The 20310-nt window shown below is 41.2% G+C and overlaps 1 protein-coding gene across 1 annotated transcript; it reads left to right on the top strand.

Annotated features, from left to right (window-relative positions):
* The first annotated feature begins 17508 nt into the window (after positions 1 to 17508).
* LOC131237696 (uncharacterized) lies at positions 17509 to 19959 on the top strand. Its single transcript, XM_058235603.1, has 2 exons — positions 17509 to 17856; positions 19635 to 19959. Exons 1-2 carry the CDS (start codon positions 17568 to 17570, stop codon positions 19907 to 19909), a joined length of 564 nt encoding a protein of 187 aa, XP_058091586.1. The 5' UTR covers positions 17509 to 17567; the 3' UTR covers positions 19910 to 19959.
* The last annotated feature ends 351 nt before the right edge of the window (positions 19960 to 20310 follow it).

Raw genomic sequence — 20310 nt, forward strand, 5'->3', positions numbered from 1 at the left:
AGCAGACTCCAATGGCAAACCAGTCGATCGGCAAAAACTCTCAGCCACAAAAGAATGCGATGCACCAGAATCAAACAACACACGTGCAATGCATGCAGATACTGGAAGTATACCCTCAACGACTCCTCCAGATGACTGAGGATCCTGCTGGGCGGCATAGAATCGAGCCTGAGCCGGCTGGAGAGGTGCCTGTCCCCTCTGAGTGTGCTGCTGTTGTTACTGTCTCTGAGGTGGTCAAAACTGTTGCCTCTGCTGCTGCTGAGGTGGCCTCGGTGGTGGGGGCTGTTGTCGCTGCTGCTGTGGGGGTCTCTGCTGCTGCTGCGGTGGTGGAGGCTGCTGTGGACCTCTCTTCTGTTGCTGCTAGGGGCGAGGACACTCCCACATACGGTGTCCTGCCGCACCACACCTAAAACAAGTGCCGGTGAACTGCCTCGGAGGTGGTGTTGGAGGTGCTGCTGGCGCTCGGAAGGCTGGGCGACCTGTGCACCTCTGCTGTGGTCGACCCTACTGGGTATCACTGGAAGGAGCCTGCCTCTTCCGGTCTCTCCTCTGACCGCGACCAGACTGAAAACCGTCTCACTCAGCCTAAAAAATCTAGGCCTTCCGCACCACTCCCTCGAAAGTCGGGAGCTCATACCCAATAACACGGCCTCGAAGACCGTAACGCAAGCCACCCTCAAATCGGCGGGCTCTCCGCTCCTCATCATTTACCAAGTATGGTGCAAATTTGGACAGTGCTACAAAACGAGCGGCATACTAAGCCACTATCATATCGCCCTGCACCAAGGCCTCAAACTCCAACGCTCGCTGCCGTCGGATGTGATCAGGAAAATACTGTCGGTCAAACCGATCTACAAAATCCTCCCAAGTCCATACAAAATCAGCACCCGCTGCTTAGGAGACTGACGTCCACCAGTGCTCAGCCTCACCATGGAGAAGAAATACGGCTAATCGGACTCGCCGCTCGATCGTGCATCCCATCGTCTCGAATATCTTCTCCACATCGGCGCACCATCTCTCAGCTACTGTCGGGTCTGGCTCACCCTGGAAATGCGGGGGATCGAGCCGTCGGAACTCTCGAAGGAAGGCACTCGCACACTCCTGCTCTGCCTGCGCTGGTTAAACAACAGGGTGTCTGTTCTGCCCCTGAAGTACGGCCGTCACAGCTTGCAGCATCTGCTGCAACTGGGAGGCACTCACGGATACAGTCGGATTCGCACCGGTCTCTGGTGGAGGAGCTGCATCCATAGGCTGGGCAGTATGAATCCCTGCTAGAGGAGCGGCATCCTCAGGCTGGGTAGTAAGAATCTCGGGTGGTGGAGCAGGAATCATAGGTGGTAGTGCGGGAGCCGCAGGTGGTAGAGCCGGAGTCGATCGAATCACTCTCCTACGCGGCGGCATGTCCTACAGGAAAGAGCGAAGGCGCCAATCAACTTTGAAAACTCTCGAAGACACGCTCGTTAAGAATCGGTAATAAAAGATCTCTAGGCTATCCGAACTTAGGACTTAAATCATTCATAGCAGACATGTAATGTTGTTCTTGGTTATTCCCGAGTTATGCTCTGATACCAACTTCTGTCATGCTCCAAACTCAGAAACCGGGCTCACAAAATTCTCAATCGCCGAATCCAGCGCTGACAGCCTCCGTAGAACCCCACTCTCTGCTTCCAGCGCCCATTCGCCAGGTTCCGATCCTGGGATGCTACAAGGAGGATTTTCAACATCAGTTTGATTCGTAAGAAGCATAACCAAAGGCATAACCCACAAACAACAACCAAAAACTCCATCACATTTCCACTATGATCAAAAACCTTACAAGTACAATGAGCATAAAGGGAAATACAATGAAGATGAACCAAAAACTCCAAAATGATCTGATAAGTGCTCCCGCCTCAGCGCTGCTTTCCTGACACAGCAGCAGTAGCTGCTGTGATGTTATTTTTTTTATTTTTTATTTGAGGTTTTCACAGGTAGGGTCCATATCTAGACAATCCACTCCGTCCAATGGCCCTTCATGGATCTAGACAAGCAAAACAAGCCCAATATTGGGCATATTTCACCGTATAAAAGCAATAGGGAAGGTTTTAATGGTGAAAACCACCATTTGCTATGGTATGGCCCGCTAGGACCTCGGGTTGACACCATTTTTTGGTTCAACGCCTAAATGAGGTTGAGAGGGGAATGGACGGCGTGGATTGTAGACATACATCAAGGTGGGGACAAAATGAGTGGGCCTCCCCCATTGGCTTGGAACCAAGCCAATATTTGTTTTTCCTTCCAACAAACATCCAGCGTCCCTAGACGCTGGACTTGGCATAAACATTAGAGGTGGGCCCTGCTTAGGTGGGCCACTAAGTGGGGTATGGTGTGGGTACAATACACACAAAGTGGGCCCCACTTGTAGATGGTTTGGGTAGAATACATACCTCGTGGTGGGGTCCATTCAAGTGGGCCACACAACTTCATTATCATCACACATAAAAAAAGAAAAATAGAGAGAGATAGAGGGATAAAGAGTGGGACCCGCATGATGGAGGGACCCTGGCACTATGGGCCCTCCCTTGCACTAAATCATACATCAAGTGGGTCCCATTACACATAGGCCCATTAAATCAAAATTCAACGGTGGAGATCCCTTCTCCACTAAATTAAACGGTCTAGATGACCCTAAATATGTAAGAAAAATAAACATCATGATAGGGGCCATGGAGAATGGCCCCATCATGGAATGATCATGATGATCCAAGTGAGCCATCGGCCACATCTTAGGGTCCAAAGTGAGATCCAAACCATTGATCGGTTGGCCTCACTTGGCCCATCTTAAAAATATTAAAAACTACTCTATCAAAGCACCCACCACTTGATCTTCTTACTCCCTTGGCTTCCTTAGCTCATTGTGCTTCTCTTTGATGGAGGAAGATGAGAAATGGATGGCTAGGATGGGAGATCTAGGGATGGAAAGGTGGGCCACACTTGTAGCTTGGAAGCATTGGAGAGCTCATACGTATGGGTTTTTCTTGCTTATTGGAGAGTTTGAAAATGAGAGAGAGACTTGTAAAGGGAGAGAGAGAGGGAGTGATGGGTGTAAGAGGCTTTTTGACTTTTGTGGCAAAAGTTGTAAGAGAAGGTATGGGTTGTAAGAAACTTTTTGACTTTTGGGGTTTGCTTGGGAAAGGGTGAAAGGTGATGTGTACTTGACATGATGGGATTGATTGATTGATTGATTTATGTGACACCTTGTAGAGATTCTCTCAAAATTCGCACGCGCGGCGTTTTTCTCGCAAAAAATGTTGGCCCACATCTCCCGACCAGGGTATCGCCTCGGCGCGCGAGTCGCGGCATTGGAACCGCGGCGACGACGCGGTCGCTAAGGTACAAGTCCTGGGTTGAGTTGACTCCGGTTGACGGCATGAGAATCAAGGTCGCACGCAAACACTGGTTAAGGGTCGAAGGTTGCCGGAATTCGATCGGGAAGACCGCAGAAGCCTATGGAACGGTACGGTCTAGGATACGGGGCTTACAATTGGGGTGCAAGGAGAAAATGAAAATGGCTAACCATTGAATAAGTGGTGATGGACAGCTTCACTGTCCTTGCAGCCGAGATTCTTTTTACAAATTGCTCTTCACAGCGATAACCATGCTAGTGCCAGATTTTGTTGCTAAAACCTTGTTGCTTGAACCACTTAGATCATTTCCAGCTCTGCTAACATACTTCGAATTAACCTCTATGCAAACCAAGAACAGAAACATAAAGCATGATCAAAATCTCAACTTCAGTAACAATGAGTTAAAAAAGGTCACACTTGTGAGCGACCACAAGTTGCAATGAGCAGACCACATCAATTAGCCGACTCAACTGAGTCTTGATGACCAGGGACCTAGTCACACACTTTTTTTTTCTTTTTTCTTTTAGGATGACGATCTCATTAATAAACACTAAATAACAGAGCAGAAAGACAACTGTGGAAGGAACCTAATCACAAAATACTCACTACACTTTATCCACAGGATTTTTGTGGCACAAGAAACAAAGTACTCCTTACACTTTATACACAGATGACTTCTTTTTTATGCCAATTCTTTTTTTTTTTTTTTTGGCATATTATGGCCTACCTAGGAGTTAAACAACCTGATTTTTAGGCCAAAAGTTCTAAACAATGTGGCCCACCTACTGAAAATCTCCCAACTATATTGGCACATGTACCTATAAATGCAATCATGTTTTCATTACAAACCTCACTTCTTACCTTACACTTCAATTTCCCTGAGTTCTTCCACTCTTTCCATAACTCAAATCTTTCATTTTTATTTTTATTTTTATTTTTTATTTTTTGCAGAAAGGTGGGAGCACACCACCTGTAACTTCGTTGAAAAAAAAAGGTGTACAAATACTCAATTAGGCTCCAAAACAAAAAAGGGGTCACCCTTGACCTTTGAAACCTGCAACTCACAGCATTAGCCTATGCAATAAAAAGTAAAACCAGTAAAATAGAAAATACAATAATCTCCAACCACAAAGAGACGCCCCTGCAGCTACGAAAAAGAGGAAATCCAACAACATTGGACAACCAACAACACTGAGACTTTCCCTTAGCAAGACCTCCACCATTGCAGCAACCAACAAACCTAAATAAATGACAACAGGATGGCAGCACAACAATCCACAGCTACACTCTCAAACATAGCACAACAGCCCCAACAAACAAAAGATAGTCCAACAAAACTTCGATTGCTAACAGAAGCTTCAACAGCTAAACTCCATCTTCCTCATAGACCACCTGACAACAAAACGACAGCACAAGAGACCCAACCCAGACCAGCCAAAGACACTGGCCACTACCTGAAACATCGGATACAAACCAAAGCCACCGCAGGAAAGAAGAGGGACAAATCCAAAGAAGCTGCATGGATCCAACCCAAAAAGTTGATATGGTGGGTACCACCATGGATGGGCCATGAATGAAACATTTTTTTTTTTCAAATAAAACCTCTAGGCCAGCACCATAAATAGGGCAGCAACTCCATGTGAACCATGCTGTAAAGAACAGACTGCAATCCATCAAAATCAACTTTGGAAAGCAACAGATTCAAAACATAGATTCTGCAATCCATCAAAATCAACTTTGAAAAGCAACAGATTCAAAACATAGATTCTGTAATCCATCAAAATCAACTTTGGAAAGCAACAGATTCAAAACATAGATTCTGCAATCCATCAAAATCAACTTTGGATCTAAGCCAAATCTAAATTTTTAAAGATTTATTGCTGGCAAATATAAGTTCAGGGGGAATGATTTGAATATAACCTCCCCATTGCAAATTCCTTCCAGCCATGAGAACTCTTCCAGCCATGAGAACTCTTGCACAAGCATAAAAACATCTCATAATCCAAACAGTTGTCTCTTTTCCTTGTAAAACAAAACACAAAAAAGAAAAGAATTAATCAGCGAGATCTATCGAAACCATGAGCATTCAAAGATCAGAAACATGAAAACTCAGTTTCTATAGAAATTTCAAAGTAAAGTCATCTCAACATCAAAGATCTAATCAAAACATGCCGTTACATGAAAGAGAAAAAAAAAACTAATTACTCATTAGATTATTAGAAACCAAAAAAAAAAAAAAAAAAAGGCAGACCAAATTAGAATACACCAATTCAACAAACACTAGAAAATTAAACCAAAATCAAAATCCCCCTATATAAGATATTTTAAAATAATAATAATATCATGAAAATGACTAACAACCCACTGTGTGATCTACCAAAATCAGAACATGACATGATTTAAGACATGGAAAAAGAACCCAATTCACCAAACATTACAAAATAAAGCAAAATCAAAATCCTAAAAAGGTATGAATCAAAAGAACCAGAAAATTCGAAATGAAACACTTGAAAGCCTAAAAAGGTTCTGTCATAAACAAAAATCTCTAGAAATCGACAATATGACAAGAATCACCAAAAAAAAGAAAAAAACTCAAAACCAACACGGATCCTTGAATTGAAGAAATATAACCATCAAGATAGAAATCAACTATCATCAATGCAAATACACATCCTTAAATTGTTAAATTGGACTGCGACCAGTTTTTGTTCACGTTGTTGATAATCAACCAACAAGTAGAAAAGTGGAGCACAATTACCTCATTAACAATGAACTTTAGCATGTTTGAGAATTTTCCAGTAGCAGGAACACTTTCTGGCTTTCCAAAAGGCATAAAAATCTGTCAAGGCGAATCATAAGGCTACTGGAAAAGAATTTTGAACATAACCTGGCCCATACCCACCCCTAAATGATTATCCAATCAATTTACTTCCGTTCAATGTAAATATAGCAATAAGGCTACTGGAAAAGAATTTTGAACACAATTCAAAAGCATTGAAGAAGCATCGATGGTGTGAGTGCATGAGTGCGTGTGAGGTGTGAGTGAGTGTGTTAAAAAGAAAAGAAAAAGAAAAAAAGAAAAAGAAAAAAAGAAAAAGAAAAAAGAAAACTATGCTTTCTTTTCCTCAAGTGTCTTGGAAATGAAGTTTTCCGAGAAAGACTTCTTTCCCATGCTTTTCACAAATTAAAACAGGCCCTTAAGTGAAGCCTAAAAATCTCATGAGAAATTTGTATATTTAAGAAATTTTAGAGAATGAGATTTGTCAGTAGCTAGTATGCTTACAACTACATACCTTTCCGATGTAAATACGAGGTTCCGATAAACAAACCACTGCAAAACATAAAGCAAATGCGTCAATTACTAAGAACTGTTGAAGTAGGTGGGACCCATTTTAAATGCAATCATGGCCAGGTACATTATAAAGGTTCTGGTAGAGGTGGCCATGGTGAATATGGTGGTGGTTGTATACAAATCTAAATAGAGAAAAATCCGATAGCAGACCCTCCCCACACATAAGAATGGATCAATGCAAATGGAGGAATTGATTTATTTTTAGCAACGAGATAAGGAGAACAAGCATATTTAGATAATAGGCAAGGCAAGCTTCACGATCAAAGGAAACAATGGTGCTAAAATTATTATTAAAAAAAAAAAAAAAAAAAAGCAAGAGAACGTACGAACCGAAATGTATCCTAATCGGGCATGCAAATGATGCATATAATTCAGATTGTTCAACCCATACCCAACCACATGAGTAGAAAATAACCGGTCTACATCCAACAGATATAATCCTCTAGCCTCATGTCCATCCCCAATTCTCTTCTTGATCTTCAAATCCTAAACCACATAATGTACAAAGAGGTGATAGAACAATTTAATTGTTTTATTAAAGTACTAAGAAAAATAAATAAATTTGATAGGAAGGTTGGGACATGAAGAACATAGGGCAACAAAAAGTTAGAACTAAGCTGTTAAGATCCTTTACCACTTTGGAATAGGATCCATTAGCTACTCTAATTCGGTGAGGAAAGGAAGAACAAATATAGAAGCATTGAGATCTCAGGAACTCTATAACAAAGCTCATTAATGGCACCAGGCTTTACTGTGGCAAGCTCCCCCTCAACTATCTGTGTTAGCCCTAATGGATCATCTCAGTTCCATTAGGACTTGCTGCTAGATCAAGCATCACCCACATCCCGCAGCTGATCCCAGCATTAGACTCATCATAGAGCAGGTTAGCAAATTTACTAGATGTGACAGATGGTATCTTGGAGATATGTATATAACTAATACAACTATACAAAGATATTCTCTTTGGTGGACTAGTTCCATATCAATGAATAATACACACAACATTTACAACAGTGGATCAAATTAGAACGGGTGCCTTTAGCCACCTACCACAGTTCAATATCATATCCTCAATCAGTCAACATTTTTTTCCTTGCATTTTTATTTTTTATTTTTTGAAACAACACCTTTAGAAAAGATTTTTATCATTCATAATCCTTTTACAACAATAACACTTCAACATACAACATTATTCAAATAAAATTCATGCCTACAAAATAGCTTATCCAATCTCATCTCCAGCAAATACAAATTCATGCCCACATCTAGCTATATTCCAACATCTTAAATGGTGGCTCACACATGTTGACTCATCACTACTACTAACTACTATGATGATCCACATTCTTGCTCATGACTACATGCAATGGATGGCTGACAAAGATCGTATCTAGGATCAAATGACAATTGACAACACGATATGAAGCATCAAGCGATCTTATTCTTATTGCTACATCAATCTATAGGATCCTGCCAAAATCTAAAAATCCCAAAATAAAGCTTGGATGGGGAATTTATCAACAATTGAGATGGCCTGCATTCTGCATGCTTGCAATCCTTAAATTGCATTGGCTTGCATCATCAAACATTAGGAACATTTCAACTACTACCTTGTGAAGGGAGACTATGTCTTCAGATCTATGCAGCAAGCTGAAGCAAGTTATCAAGCACCACCTGTCTAGCAACTAAGAGCTATATGCAGCAAGCTGAAGCAAGGCATCAAGCACGGCCTTTCTAGTCGGTAATGCAGGAATAGCTCCCCTCTCCATCATAGTCAATGCCCCACATGCATTTGCAAACTTGAGAGTCCCTCTCAATCGATCTTCATCCTGAAGCAAAGAAAAATCAGAAGCAAAGAAGAAATTCAATATAAAAAAAAACTTGAGAGCCCCTCTTAATCGATCTTCATCCTTGCATAAAAATTCAATACAAAAATAGATCCATCATCACGTACCTAAGCAAAGAAGAAATTGCAATCAGATGATTGTTAAATGCCTAGAACTTCTAACCACTTGGGACTCTTTGGAGGATCAAGCAAACATGAATAGAGGCGGTGGCTGCGGACGAAGGCTGTGGTCACAGGGGCTGCAGCTGGTGGATGAGCCAGGACAGTGACGAGGGTTGGATGAAAGGGGTTTCGAAAACCCTAGCATGGAATGTGCTCACAGATCAATGGTGAGTTTGCGGCGAAAGGGGGTTTTGAAAACCCTAGCGAGAGAGACAGAGAGGTTGGGAAACAGAGAGAGGGAAATGGCACTGAGTGATAGAGAGAGGATGAGGGAGTGCGAGAGATCGCGAGAGGGAGAGGGAAAGGGAGAGGGTCAGCGAGAGAGAGAGAGAGAGAGAGAGAGAGAGAGAGAGAGAGCGGGTTTTGGTTGTGGGAATTTGGGTGCGCATGGGAGAGGGGCGCAGATAAGATTGAGTTTTAGGGGTGACGGACATCACCATCTTGATTTAGTTTCGAACTTGTGGGGCCCACCATTGTGTATTTTATCTATCCACTCCGTCCATTCATTTTAACAGCTCCTTTTAGGGTTTATTCAAAAAATGAGTCAGATCTAAGATTTAGGTGGACCACACCACATATTAACGATATAAATTTATTTTTCATTCTTTCTCATGGTGTGGTCCACTTAGACTTTTGATCTTTCTAATTTTTGGGCTCATGCACTAACATAATATTTCAAAATTGATGGACCAATTAGATAAAACAAATATATTGCAATGGGCCCCATGGAGCCCCTTAAGCATCATCAGTCTCTAGTAAGGTCCTATGGGGAGGTATGTTTTAGCTACAGATTAAGTATGTTTTCACTACGGATTAAATCCGTAGCTATTTAGCTACAGATTAAATCCATAGCCATAGACCTCTATAGTCCGTAGCCTTTGCTTGTTTTTTTTTTTTTTTTGTAGTGACACACAATAGTAGGCCTTAGAAAGTTCCAATAGTGGGACTTTGTTTCCCTTAGTGCGATCCACTCGAGACTCAGATCTGTCTCATTTTTTCGCTCATAGCCTGAAATAATATGGAGAAGGTGGTGGACGGTGTGGATTAAACATATACATCAAGGTGGGGTCCACGTCACATGGCAACGTCGATCCTTATGAACTACACACATCACATTATAACCATGACTCATATAACATAATAACCATGACCAATATAATATGACAACCACGACCCATATAACAAGATAACTGCAACCCATATAACAGGACAACTGCGATTCATACAACTGCGACCCATATAACAGGACAACTGCAACCCATATAACATGACAACTGCAATCCATATAACTGCACCCCATTTCGGTCGTGATTTGCATAGATCATAGTTGCCATGTTATATGGGTCATGTTGTCATGTTGTATGGATCGTGGTTTTGAACGTGTTCACTTCTTTTTCTACCAAACCATTGGTACCATAGCATAAGGCCCACAATGGGGTGATCCGATCCATCCACCTTGTTGGCCAGCTCGCCGTGTGCCTAAAAAGTCCTAACTTGAGCAGTGTCTACTTCTAACAAACATCACAGTGAGCTTGGAAAGTTTCAACGTCACCATTATTTTTTATTTTATAGCCCACACGAGCCTTGGATCAGGCTAATATTTGGGCCTTACCCCTAAAATGACACAACAAAAAGGATGGGCTGCATGGATTATACACATGCATTTATGTGGGCCCATATGGGTCGTGGTTTACGTGGGTCGTAGTTGCCATGTTATATGGGTCGTGGTTGTCATGTTGTATGGATCGTAGTTTTCAATCATTCACTTCATTTACTACCTAGCTATTAGTACCATATCATAAGGCTCACAATGGGGTGATCCGATCTATCCACCTTGTCAGTCAGCTTGTCGTGGGCCCAAAAAGTTATGACTTTGGCAGTGTTCACTTCTAACAAACATCACAGTGAGCCTAGAAAGTTTCAACAGTCACTATTATTTTCTATTATGTGGGTCACATGAGCACTGGATCAAGCTGATATTTGGGCCCTAGCCCTAAAATGACATGACAAGAAGGATGAGCGGCATGGATTATACACATACATCAGTGTGTGCCCCACGAGTTGGGCCTTGCCCACGCCTAAAAAAGGGTTCCATAAATGTCATTAAAAATCACGTAACTTCTTATTCACTAAAAAACCATACAACTATTGAACCAAGGACAAAGGGCATTTTGATCCAAGTAATTTTTGGAGGCTTATTAAAAGGCAACTCTCAGAATATTTGAAAGGTTGAATCTCTTTGGGGAATTTGATCATGTGTCGAGGCCAGTATGGTCAATTTCCCTATTATTTTCTCATAGCCTATAATAATGATTTCATGAAATGAATAGCATGCATTATACTGAGCCAGGAAACTTGGTGGCACCAACGCGCTACAGAGGTTGATGGCTTGTGGCAAACCACGCAACCGCTTCCTCTCGGTAAACATCAGGTGTAGATGGGAAAAAGCACCTTTATTTTTCATGTGACACCGAATTTGCTCGAACATACACCTCACATGATAAATGAATGTACCCTAAAAAGTTAGCCATTCCAAAACTCAGGTGGATCACACCCCACTTTGAGGTTTTATGGATGATATTACATGCTCTGGCCCACCATTTTTTAATAGACCTGATTTTACACGCAGGGTGTTATTCACACATTTCGGTGGACCACACACGGCCCGCAAGGTATTATATTCTACAAAAAGAACAGACCGTGCTCCACCACAAGTTGCGGTACGGGAAGTATGTACGTAGGACATCCATACCGTGAAAATGGCTGGTCCCACCATGAAAATCAATCTCCTTGAAACTTAGACAGATCCTCTCACTAAACCGCTCGCATCTGTATATCAAGCCAAACCAGTGGTTGTACATTGATTTCAAAAGTGTGGTCTATCTCCATATCTGATTGGCACGATTTTCTTGCAATCTCATCTTCACGTTGGGCCCAAACTTTTTATTGGTATGGATCTCCTACCAAATGACAGGAAAGATGGTATGACACCAGAAAGCTATTGTGCTTATGTGAGTCACCGCATTTTCATTTTGATTGAAGGAGTATTTGCTGTCTCAAAAACCACGTAAATCTCATGTAAATTTCACGTGTTTCTACATGCACGGGTCTATCCGTTCTACAAACTCATTGGAGGGCATGATTCAAAAAATTAGAAAAATCCAAAGTTCAAGTGGACCACACCACATGAAATAGTGGTCATCCAACCGGTTCATAAGGTCTTACAAACACGGATAAAGGTAAAACATAAAAACTAGTTCGACCCAAAACTTATGTGGCTCCGGAGAAGTTAACAGCGGTAGGCATTCAATAACTACTTCTTACCGTAGTGTGGTTCACTTGAGATTTGGATCTACCTCATTTTCGGGTTCATGCTCTAAAACGAACCAGCAGAACCGATGAATGCTATGGATATGATATACATCACAGTGGGCCCCACCGTTTTTTGCGGCTAAAATCTTTTTGCCACTGTTTTGTACAAAAAAACTATACTTCTCAACATCACCTGTTGGACGAGCTATAATTATAAATGTAAATGAGATTATTTGTCAGTTGTCACCGACCCCAATCTCCATTAAAGCTGAAAGCAGAAATCCCCTCTCCCTTTCTCCTTCAATTCCATTCCCAGCATTGGAAGCCTCACATTGTTATGCTGCCGTGGTTAGCTTTTGGCCACATGATCCTCTTATCTATAGTTATCCAAGTGCTTAGGTAAATGGGCCACCGTTTCTCCTACCTCTCCACCTCCAGGAACATCCACAGGCTGCCAAGTATCCCTCATGATCTACGCCTCAGGATAAATCTAGTGAAGCTTACCACACCTCCTGTCGTTGGCCTACCTGAGGATGTCCAATCCAACGTCGATATCTCACCCGATCACATTAACTACTTGAGCTGTTGGATGGACTGGAGGGTCCCTTATCGGCGTTCCTCGAGATCCATCACTGAATTGGGTGATCTACGACGTGTTCTTTTACTGGGCCCCACGCGTCCGGGCTAGGTATGGACTCCATACCCACCATCTTCTTTTAACCGTTCAGCGCTATGACCCTCTCCATCATGGGCCCCCTTCGGTGATGATGGACTCTCAGTCGCTAAGTGTCTGAAGCTGGTGATGGGAGAGGATGAGGGTGGGTCCATCAGATCCAAGGCTAGAGAGATGATGAAGATCTTTTGCAACAAGGAACGGCACAATCAGTACATTGGACTCTGTGAATTACCTCATCAAGCATGTATAGAGGTCGAGGCGGTGTCCCAGATCCCTCGGCCTAATCACGTCAAGCAAGATGCATTTGAATAAGGCCCACTAACTCCACCATCCGACGGTTGTGGAGGATGGGCCTCGCACGATTGGAGTGTGCTAGTGATGTAGGACGAGGATCAAGCATATTACTAATGCACATGGACCGGAAAAAGCCCAAGGAGAATTTGACAAAAATTGCTTGCTTGCTAATTTATGCTGATTTAGAAGGTCAAAATACTATTTAACAAGTCAAAATATTGTTCCAGATTGCTTGCTGATTTATGCCGATTTAGAAGGTCAAAATACTATTTAACAAGTCAAAATATTGTTCCAGATTGCTTGCTGGCTGATTTTTGTTAATTTAGATAACTCAAAATATTATTCGATAGGTTGACAGGTCGACAAACGCAAAAAAGTTATGCGATTTTCTGAATTTGTTTCTTAGTTTGATTAAAACTCTTTGATTATATTTTTTTAGAGTTTGTTTAAGGTTATTTAAAGGTGTTAAACTCATTTTTATGATTATCTATCAATTTAAAAAACTTTTTAGAAAATCTATTTATTCTTGTGGAATCGAGATTTTCTCTTGTGCATAGATTCAAAAGCACCTTATAGATTCAAGGTATTTATCGATCAAGGAAGATGGTGATTGACCTTATCACGTTTTTCCCTAGTGTCAATTAGTATCATAGCGAGGTTTTTCCTCATAATAGTGACATCTAATGATGGGTTGGGCACAATCCCATGGACGGTGCTCCAGGGAGTTATCCTTTAACAACAACAACTTTTGAAGTGTCGCAGTGAGAGTATTGGCAAGTTATGCAAGGGTTGTAGGCTACTCTCGAACGCATAACGGAGGCCCTAGGGCAACTCCATATTAGTGGCAATGATCCGCCCCCGGTAGGCACTGAAATTCATATTCGCGTCAATCGTAGGGCGATGTTAATAGTGAATCGCATAATCGCGCCTAAGAAGGTGGAATCCAACAACATGATTCCCCAACATCCCGGACAAGGCATTAATCGGATAAATCAGATGGATCGAGAATTCAGGATCAAAGTCGATCTTCCTAGTTTCAGCGATGAACTCCATATCGATGATTTTTTTGATTGGTTACTTGAAGTCGAACGTTTCTTTGACTACATAGATTTCGCAGAAGAGAAGAAAGTTAAACTTATGACTTACAAGTTGAAGGGCAGAACTTTAGTTTGGTGGGAACAACTTTAGATCAAGCAGACAAAATAGATGAATGTGCCAATTCGCACATGGTCGCGAATGAAATAGTTGTTGTGCATGCAATTTCTCCATCGAGATTACGATCATGTATTATTCCAACAAAACTAAAATTGTTGGCAAGATACCCAATTGATGATGGATTATGTATAAAAATCTTATTGTTTGTTGGCAAGAGGTGAAAATAGCCAATCGGTGAGGGGTTATACAGAGAACTCCCATTGTTTGACGGCAAGAGGCAACCTAGTAGAGGTGGACTCGTAACATGCCACCAAATTCATTAGTGGAGTACATGTGGTCTATGTACAAACGGAGAACCAACCCAATACTTCTAAAGTAGATAAGCATCATCTCGTAAATGAACAAGATCTTGTAAAATAATTTGACGAGACAAGAATGATAATGGCATTGGTAAAAAAGAAAGCAGATGAGGAATCCGCCAACATTCCAGAAGATGCAAAACTAGTATTGCAGGAGTTCAAGGCGATTGTGCTCACCGAACTTCCCAACGAATTATGCCCAATGTAGGAGATTGGTCTTTCTTAAGTTGAGTTTGTCTTTAATAGCACGAATAATCAATCTATCGACCAGGCCTAATTTGAGGTTGTGTATGTCCGAGTTTCTAAACCTGTACTTGACTTGTTTCCATTGCCTAAAATACCTGAAATGAGTGATGCGGCAAAGAATATGGCACCTGAATTTGAATACGTATTGTTAATCAAGTTCGTTGAAGAACTGAAGGAAGTTTAACACATATCGGGAACCAAACTCAAGGATGAGTTTTTTTTTTTTCCAAGTGGATAGGTCTGATGTAAGATGAGGATCAAGAACGTTCCTAACACACATGGATCGGAAGAAGTCCGAGGAGAAATTGAAAAAAAATCAACAAAGTTCGACCGATTGACCTTTGCAGTTAATAGGTCGAAATTCCTCCAGAAATTTCAGATTGCTTCTTAGCTTGTTTCTACCCATTTAGAAAAGTTGAAAATACTATTTCATAGGTCAAAATATTGTTCCAGATTGTTTGCTAGCTGATTTTTGCTAGTTTAAACATGTCAAAATATTGTTCGACAAGTCGAATTACTATTCGATTGGTTGATAGATCGACTCGACAGGTTGAAAATCACAAAATTTTTTGTTTAAATCTCTGAACACTTTTTAAATATTTTAACCTATCGACTTGACTGGTCGACAGACATAAAAAATTTGTGCAATTTTCTAAATTTATTTTATATTTTGATTAGAACTCATTGATTACCACTACACCAAAATGGCAGTTCTAGAACGACTGGGATTTTGGTTCAAAAATGGCTCAAAGCCATTTCTGATTCAAAACGGTTATAAACTGTGCCACAATTTGTTGATGTTTTCATGGCTGCATTGTTATTTCCAGAGTTTTGTTGATGTGTCCCAATCGAGTATTGGATCTTCTTAGTTTTCATTATTTAGATCTATTGTTTTATTGTAAAACATATGGATGGAATGGATTCGATTAGAAGCCTCTCAGTGGACCCCACAAGCCCAAGCGTCACATTACTTCAGATATGCCGCAGACTACCGAACCATTTTCACCCTCACATTACGCCAAAACCCTAGCCTCCTTTCGCATTCGTCTTCCTTACCCTCTCCCTCTCTCAATCTCCCTCTCTCAATATCCCTCTCTTTCGATCTCCCTCTCCCGATCTCAACCCTCTCTCGATCTCCCTCCCACTCTCCGTCCTTCTCTCTCGATCTCCCTCTCCCTCTCCCTCTTCCGATCTCGACCCTCTCCCTCTCCCTCTTCCGATCTCGACCCTCTCTCTCTCTCGATCTCCCTCTCACTCTCCCTCCCTCTCTCGATCTCCCTCTCCCTGTCCGACTCTAGATCTGACAGTCCCCACATGGTATTGTAGAAGCAGTAGCAGCAGCTCTGTATGGGGTGTGTCGCAGCTCGGAAAGATGACATGCAAAAAGACGCCATCGACTGCGCTCTCTCCGTTCGCATCTTTCCTTCCCCATTTTGCCCTTCATCTTTTCATCTTTTTACCTTCTTGTCCTTCCTAACATTTTTTCTTTTCTGCTGGGAAAATCGGATTCTTTCAGGCCGTTGAGAAGCATGGCGTGGAGAAGGACATTGCCGAGTACATCAAGAAGGAGTTCGATAAGAAGTATGGTGCCACCTAGCATTGCATCGTTGGGCACAATTTCGGTATTTTCTCTGGCATTTTCGTTCTAATTCTTCTATCATTTCTTCTTTTTTGGGTCTTGCTTGTTTATGTTTCTTTGATCTGCCCTTTGTTTGCTTGTTTATGTTTCTTTGATCTGCCCTTTGTTTGCTTGTTCTATGTTTTTGGGAGTATTTATGTCTGCAATGTATTTGTAGAATTGACTCAAAGAGTGGATTTTGAAATTTTGTTACTTGCATTGGGTGTTGATTATATGTAAGTGTTGTATGGGTGCCTTTTCTACACTTTCGTGGATAGAATACATGCCAATATGGCACATGTGCGAGATCAGAGCTTTCCGTCAGGTGGGCCACACTGTTTCGGTGTCCTTGCCAGCATATCAAGTCGTTTGACTCCTCAAACTAACAATTTAGTGTAAAACAAAAAAGAAGATAGAAAAAGAAAGAACAAAAAGCTAATAGTTCATTGGCTTGTGAAATCTACTGGTGTATGCATTGCTGTTTTCGCTTCATGAGTAATAAAATTTAATTTTCAGGGTGGTAACTATAAAGGGATAGATAAGGCCTTGTCTAGTCCACAGCTTTATGAAAATTTCATTTTGTGGCCATGTAGTTTTTGAAGACTCATTTCATCTAAAATGTTGTTTTGATGACAGTATATATTTCTTATTTTTTCTGATAGCACTGTTTGGCTGTCCTGCACAAAATGCATTTTGTCCTGCACGTGCCTGGCTATGGGAAAGTAGATGTGGGGAAGAGACCGTCCATATAAAGCTCTAATTAGTATAGGGATGGCCTGTCTGACAAGTGGACTGGCCTGATTTTTTAATCAATTTTCTATACTGAATGGTTTACCTGTTTTCGTTGAAGGGTGGTCTCCCTGATGAGTGGACTCCCTGATACTCTAGTCACCTTCATGGTTGAGCATACTTTTTTTCATGTGTGCTATGTATAAATTGCACGGAGAGGGTGTGTGATCTAGCAAAATTTCACCTATCTTTCTAGCAAGCTTTTACCACCATTTTGAAAATGGTGGTGTACCACCATACACATGCTTAATTTATGTTAATCTAGACCTTCCAAATTGCTGGCTCATTTGTGGATGGAGCATACACATGCTTTTATATTGTTTCTCTAATTAGATAAAAGACGCAAAAAAGGTAGTAACAAACCCGGATAACATGTGTTTTGATGCAGGTCGTGATGGAAATACCATATGTAGCCATCCAGACCACATGCTATACTCTTATTGTCTATGCCATGGTGAGCTTCCAGTGGACAGCCGTAAAGTTCTTCTGGTTCTTCTTCGTCACCTTTTTCACATTCCTCTACTTCACTTACTATGGCATGATGACCGCGTCCATCACACCGAACCACCAAGTGGCAGCTATCTTTGCGGCAGCTTTCTATGCACTCTTCAACCTGTTCTCTGGTTTCTTCATTCCCAGACCGGCAAGTCCTCCCTAACGGGTACTTATTCTTTTAATTTAATTTAAGCCACCATTTGTATCTAATGTTGTGTTTGGATGCACCATTGCATTGAATTGAATTAGTTAGCACGACAAAGTGGAAATGAGCAACTCGCTTCATGTTGCAGGGTCCAAATTGCGACTACGTTGCTTTCAAGTAGGAGTTTAGAAAGCAACGTAGCTGCAATTTGACGGCTACTTTGCCAAGACAGGAAAAAAAAAAATCATTATGGTTTGGTCATTTCCTTGCGATCGAAATGAACTTTCCAAACACTAAGTAAAACGAGGAAAGTAGCCTGTTTGATAAAATTTGGGTTGTTCATGATATTTCTATAAGTTGGTAAAGATAAAAGTATTGTTCTGGAAACTGGAACAGACTAGCTGGTGTGACCAAAATCTGCCATGTAACTGGTGTACTTTGAGCAGAAAAGAACTGAAAAAGTGAAAAGCCTTCAAACTGGTTTGAATTGGCTAACAAAAAAAAAAGCTATGAAGCGGCAGTTAAACTGACAAACAGTCAGCAATTGAACCAGTTATGGCAGGAAGTTTATATCTGTATTTATAAATTAAATTGTGATAGTGTCGTGGTCTGACATGGTTCAACCCAATGGTTGATCTGCACCGCATGCCCATCCATTTTGGTTTTGCACAATGCTTGCAGAAATGAATGATCTTTCTCTTTCCACTGTCGAATCTCCTGAAAACAAGTTCCCTGACCCATGTCGATTCGGGTCAAATGAACAGATGAGAGAAATTGACCAATGATTCAAAATCCATATGATGATGATATTTGTCTGGCCTCTTGATGAATGTAATCTACATGGTGAGTGAGAATTGCCTGGAGAGCCAGTCCAATTGTAGATACCTCTTACTTGTTTCCATGGACAACTACACTTAAGCAAATGGAACTAGCCCTGCACCGGCACGCATGTGGGGACGGCCGTGTCAACCCGAACTGATATAGGATATTCAAGTCATGCACCAAGTGGGCATAGTTTAAGAACTCGAAAACTCGATTTGACTCAGATGTCCAGCCAAGTTGGGTTGACTTGAAGACTCGTTTCAACTTGACTCGATGTTCAAACATCGAGTAGGATTAATATTTTTCTAGTAACCAAAAACCTAATAATGCATGATGGTAACCCAACTTGGATTTGGAGTCCATACCCTTGATGTGAATATGATGGAAGGAAATCATAATTGGTTCTTTTTTATTTTGTTAGACTGATAATTGCAGTTCAGTTCAATAGTGCATCCAAACACACCCTTAATCACGTATGTCAGTTCCACTAGTTTCACTTGGGGCATTCTCATGTGGATTTATCGACTTGTATTTGGTATGTTTGGGAATCTGTTTTATTTCATTGTAAATTTAATCCTTTTTTGTACCGCAACAGGTTGCAGGACAACAACGATGGGACATGCCACATTTGAGTGGACTGATTGTTAGACCTCATCCCACCTTGAGCTAGTTCCAAGGCAGGAATGGTATGTTGGTACTGTCGGCACTTAAATCCTGAGAAATTTTACTTCTTCTCTTGTACTTATTGGCCATATGCTTTCTAGTATTGGAAATTCATGCAATTTTGGTGGTTTAAATAAGCTAGCCAGATTAACTATACATGTTATTATTTTATGAGCTTATTACTATACTATTGTAAAATTTTCCTTGGTAAGGTTCATAAGATTGTGTATTTATCATCTAACCTATTCATAAGATCACACAAATAACTGGTTGGGTTTCTCTCTCTCCTCACATGAACATGGATGCATCTACAGACCCACATCAGCATCATCATCATTACCACCATCGTCAGCAACATCATCATCATCATCATCAAACACAAGCTGCAGCTGCTGTTTCTCTTGCAGTTCCAACCAGCTTCTTTCTAGCTCAGGTGGAAACACAAGGTGGGGCCCTTTACTCCCAGTTGTCTGTAATGCCACTGAAATCTGATGGCTCCCTCTGTATCATGGAAACTCTTACAAGATCACAGCAAGGTGAAGGTATGCTTCTCTTCTTCCATCTCTTCCTTTCAGTTTCTTTTAAATAGCTTCTAAAAATAAAGTCATGTCTATCTCTTTGTTGATGGGAATGATGCCAGCTTCCTCTCCCAAGCTTGAAGATTTCCAGGGTGGTGCAACCATGAGAGCTCACCAATACGGATCCATTGACAAGGAAGCTCATAGGCCTTTTTATTTGTGAAATTGGAAGTTGGAATTGAAATTGAAATGTGTATTAGAAAAGAAGGAAAAGATTATTGTGTGTGAATCGGTCTTTTTCTTCTATTTGTGTAATTATCTGGCATATAATACAAGTAGATTACGTAGCCCACTCTCTCTCATACAATGAACAAAGGGGTTTAAAATTGTTCTTAAAATTCCGTCTAAAAATCTGACCGTCGGCAATATTAATAAGCATTCAAAACCGTTTCTAAAATTGTGCCTAAAATGT

Source organism: Magnolia sinica, chromosome 2 (assembly GCF_029962835.1).
Source record: "Magnolia sinica isolate HGM2019 chromosome 2, MsV1, whole genome shotgun sequence".
Lineage (NCBI taxonomy): Eukaryota > Viridiplantae > Streptophyta > Magnoliopsida > Magnoliales > Magnoliaceae > Magnolia > Magnolia sinica.

Coding starts and splice junctions, on each gene's coding strand:
- LOC131237696 (XM_058235603.1), top strand. CDS start 17,568: ATGTGTTTTGATGCAGGTCGTGATGGAAATACCATATGTAGCCATCCA. Junction 17,857..19,634: donor CGGCAAGTCCTCCCTAACGG/GTACTTATTCTT, acceptor ATGCATCTACAG/ACCCACATCAGCATCATCAT.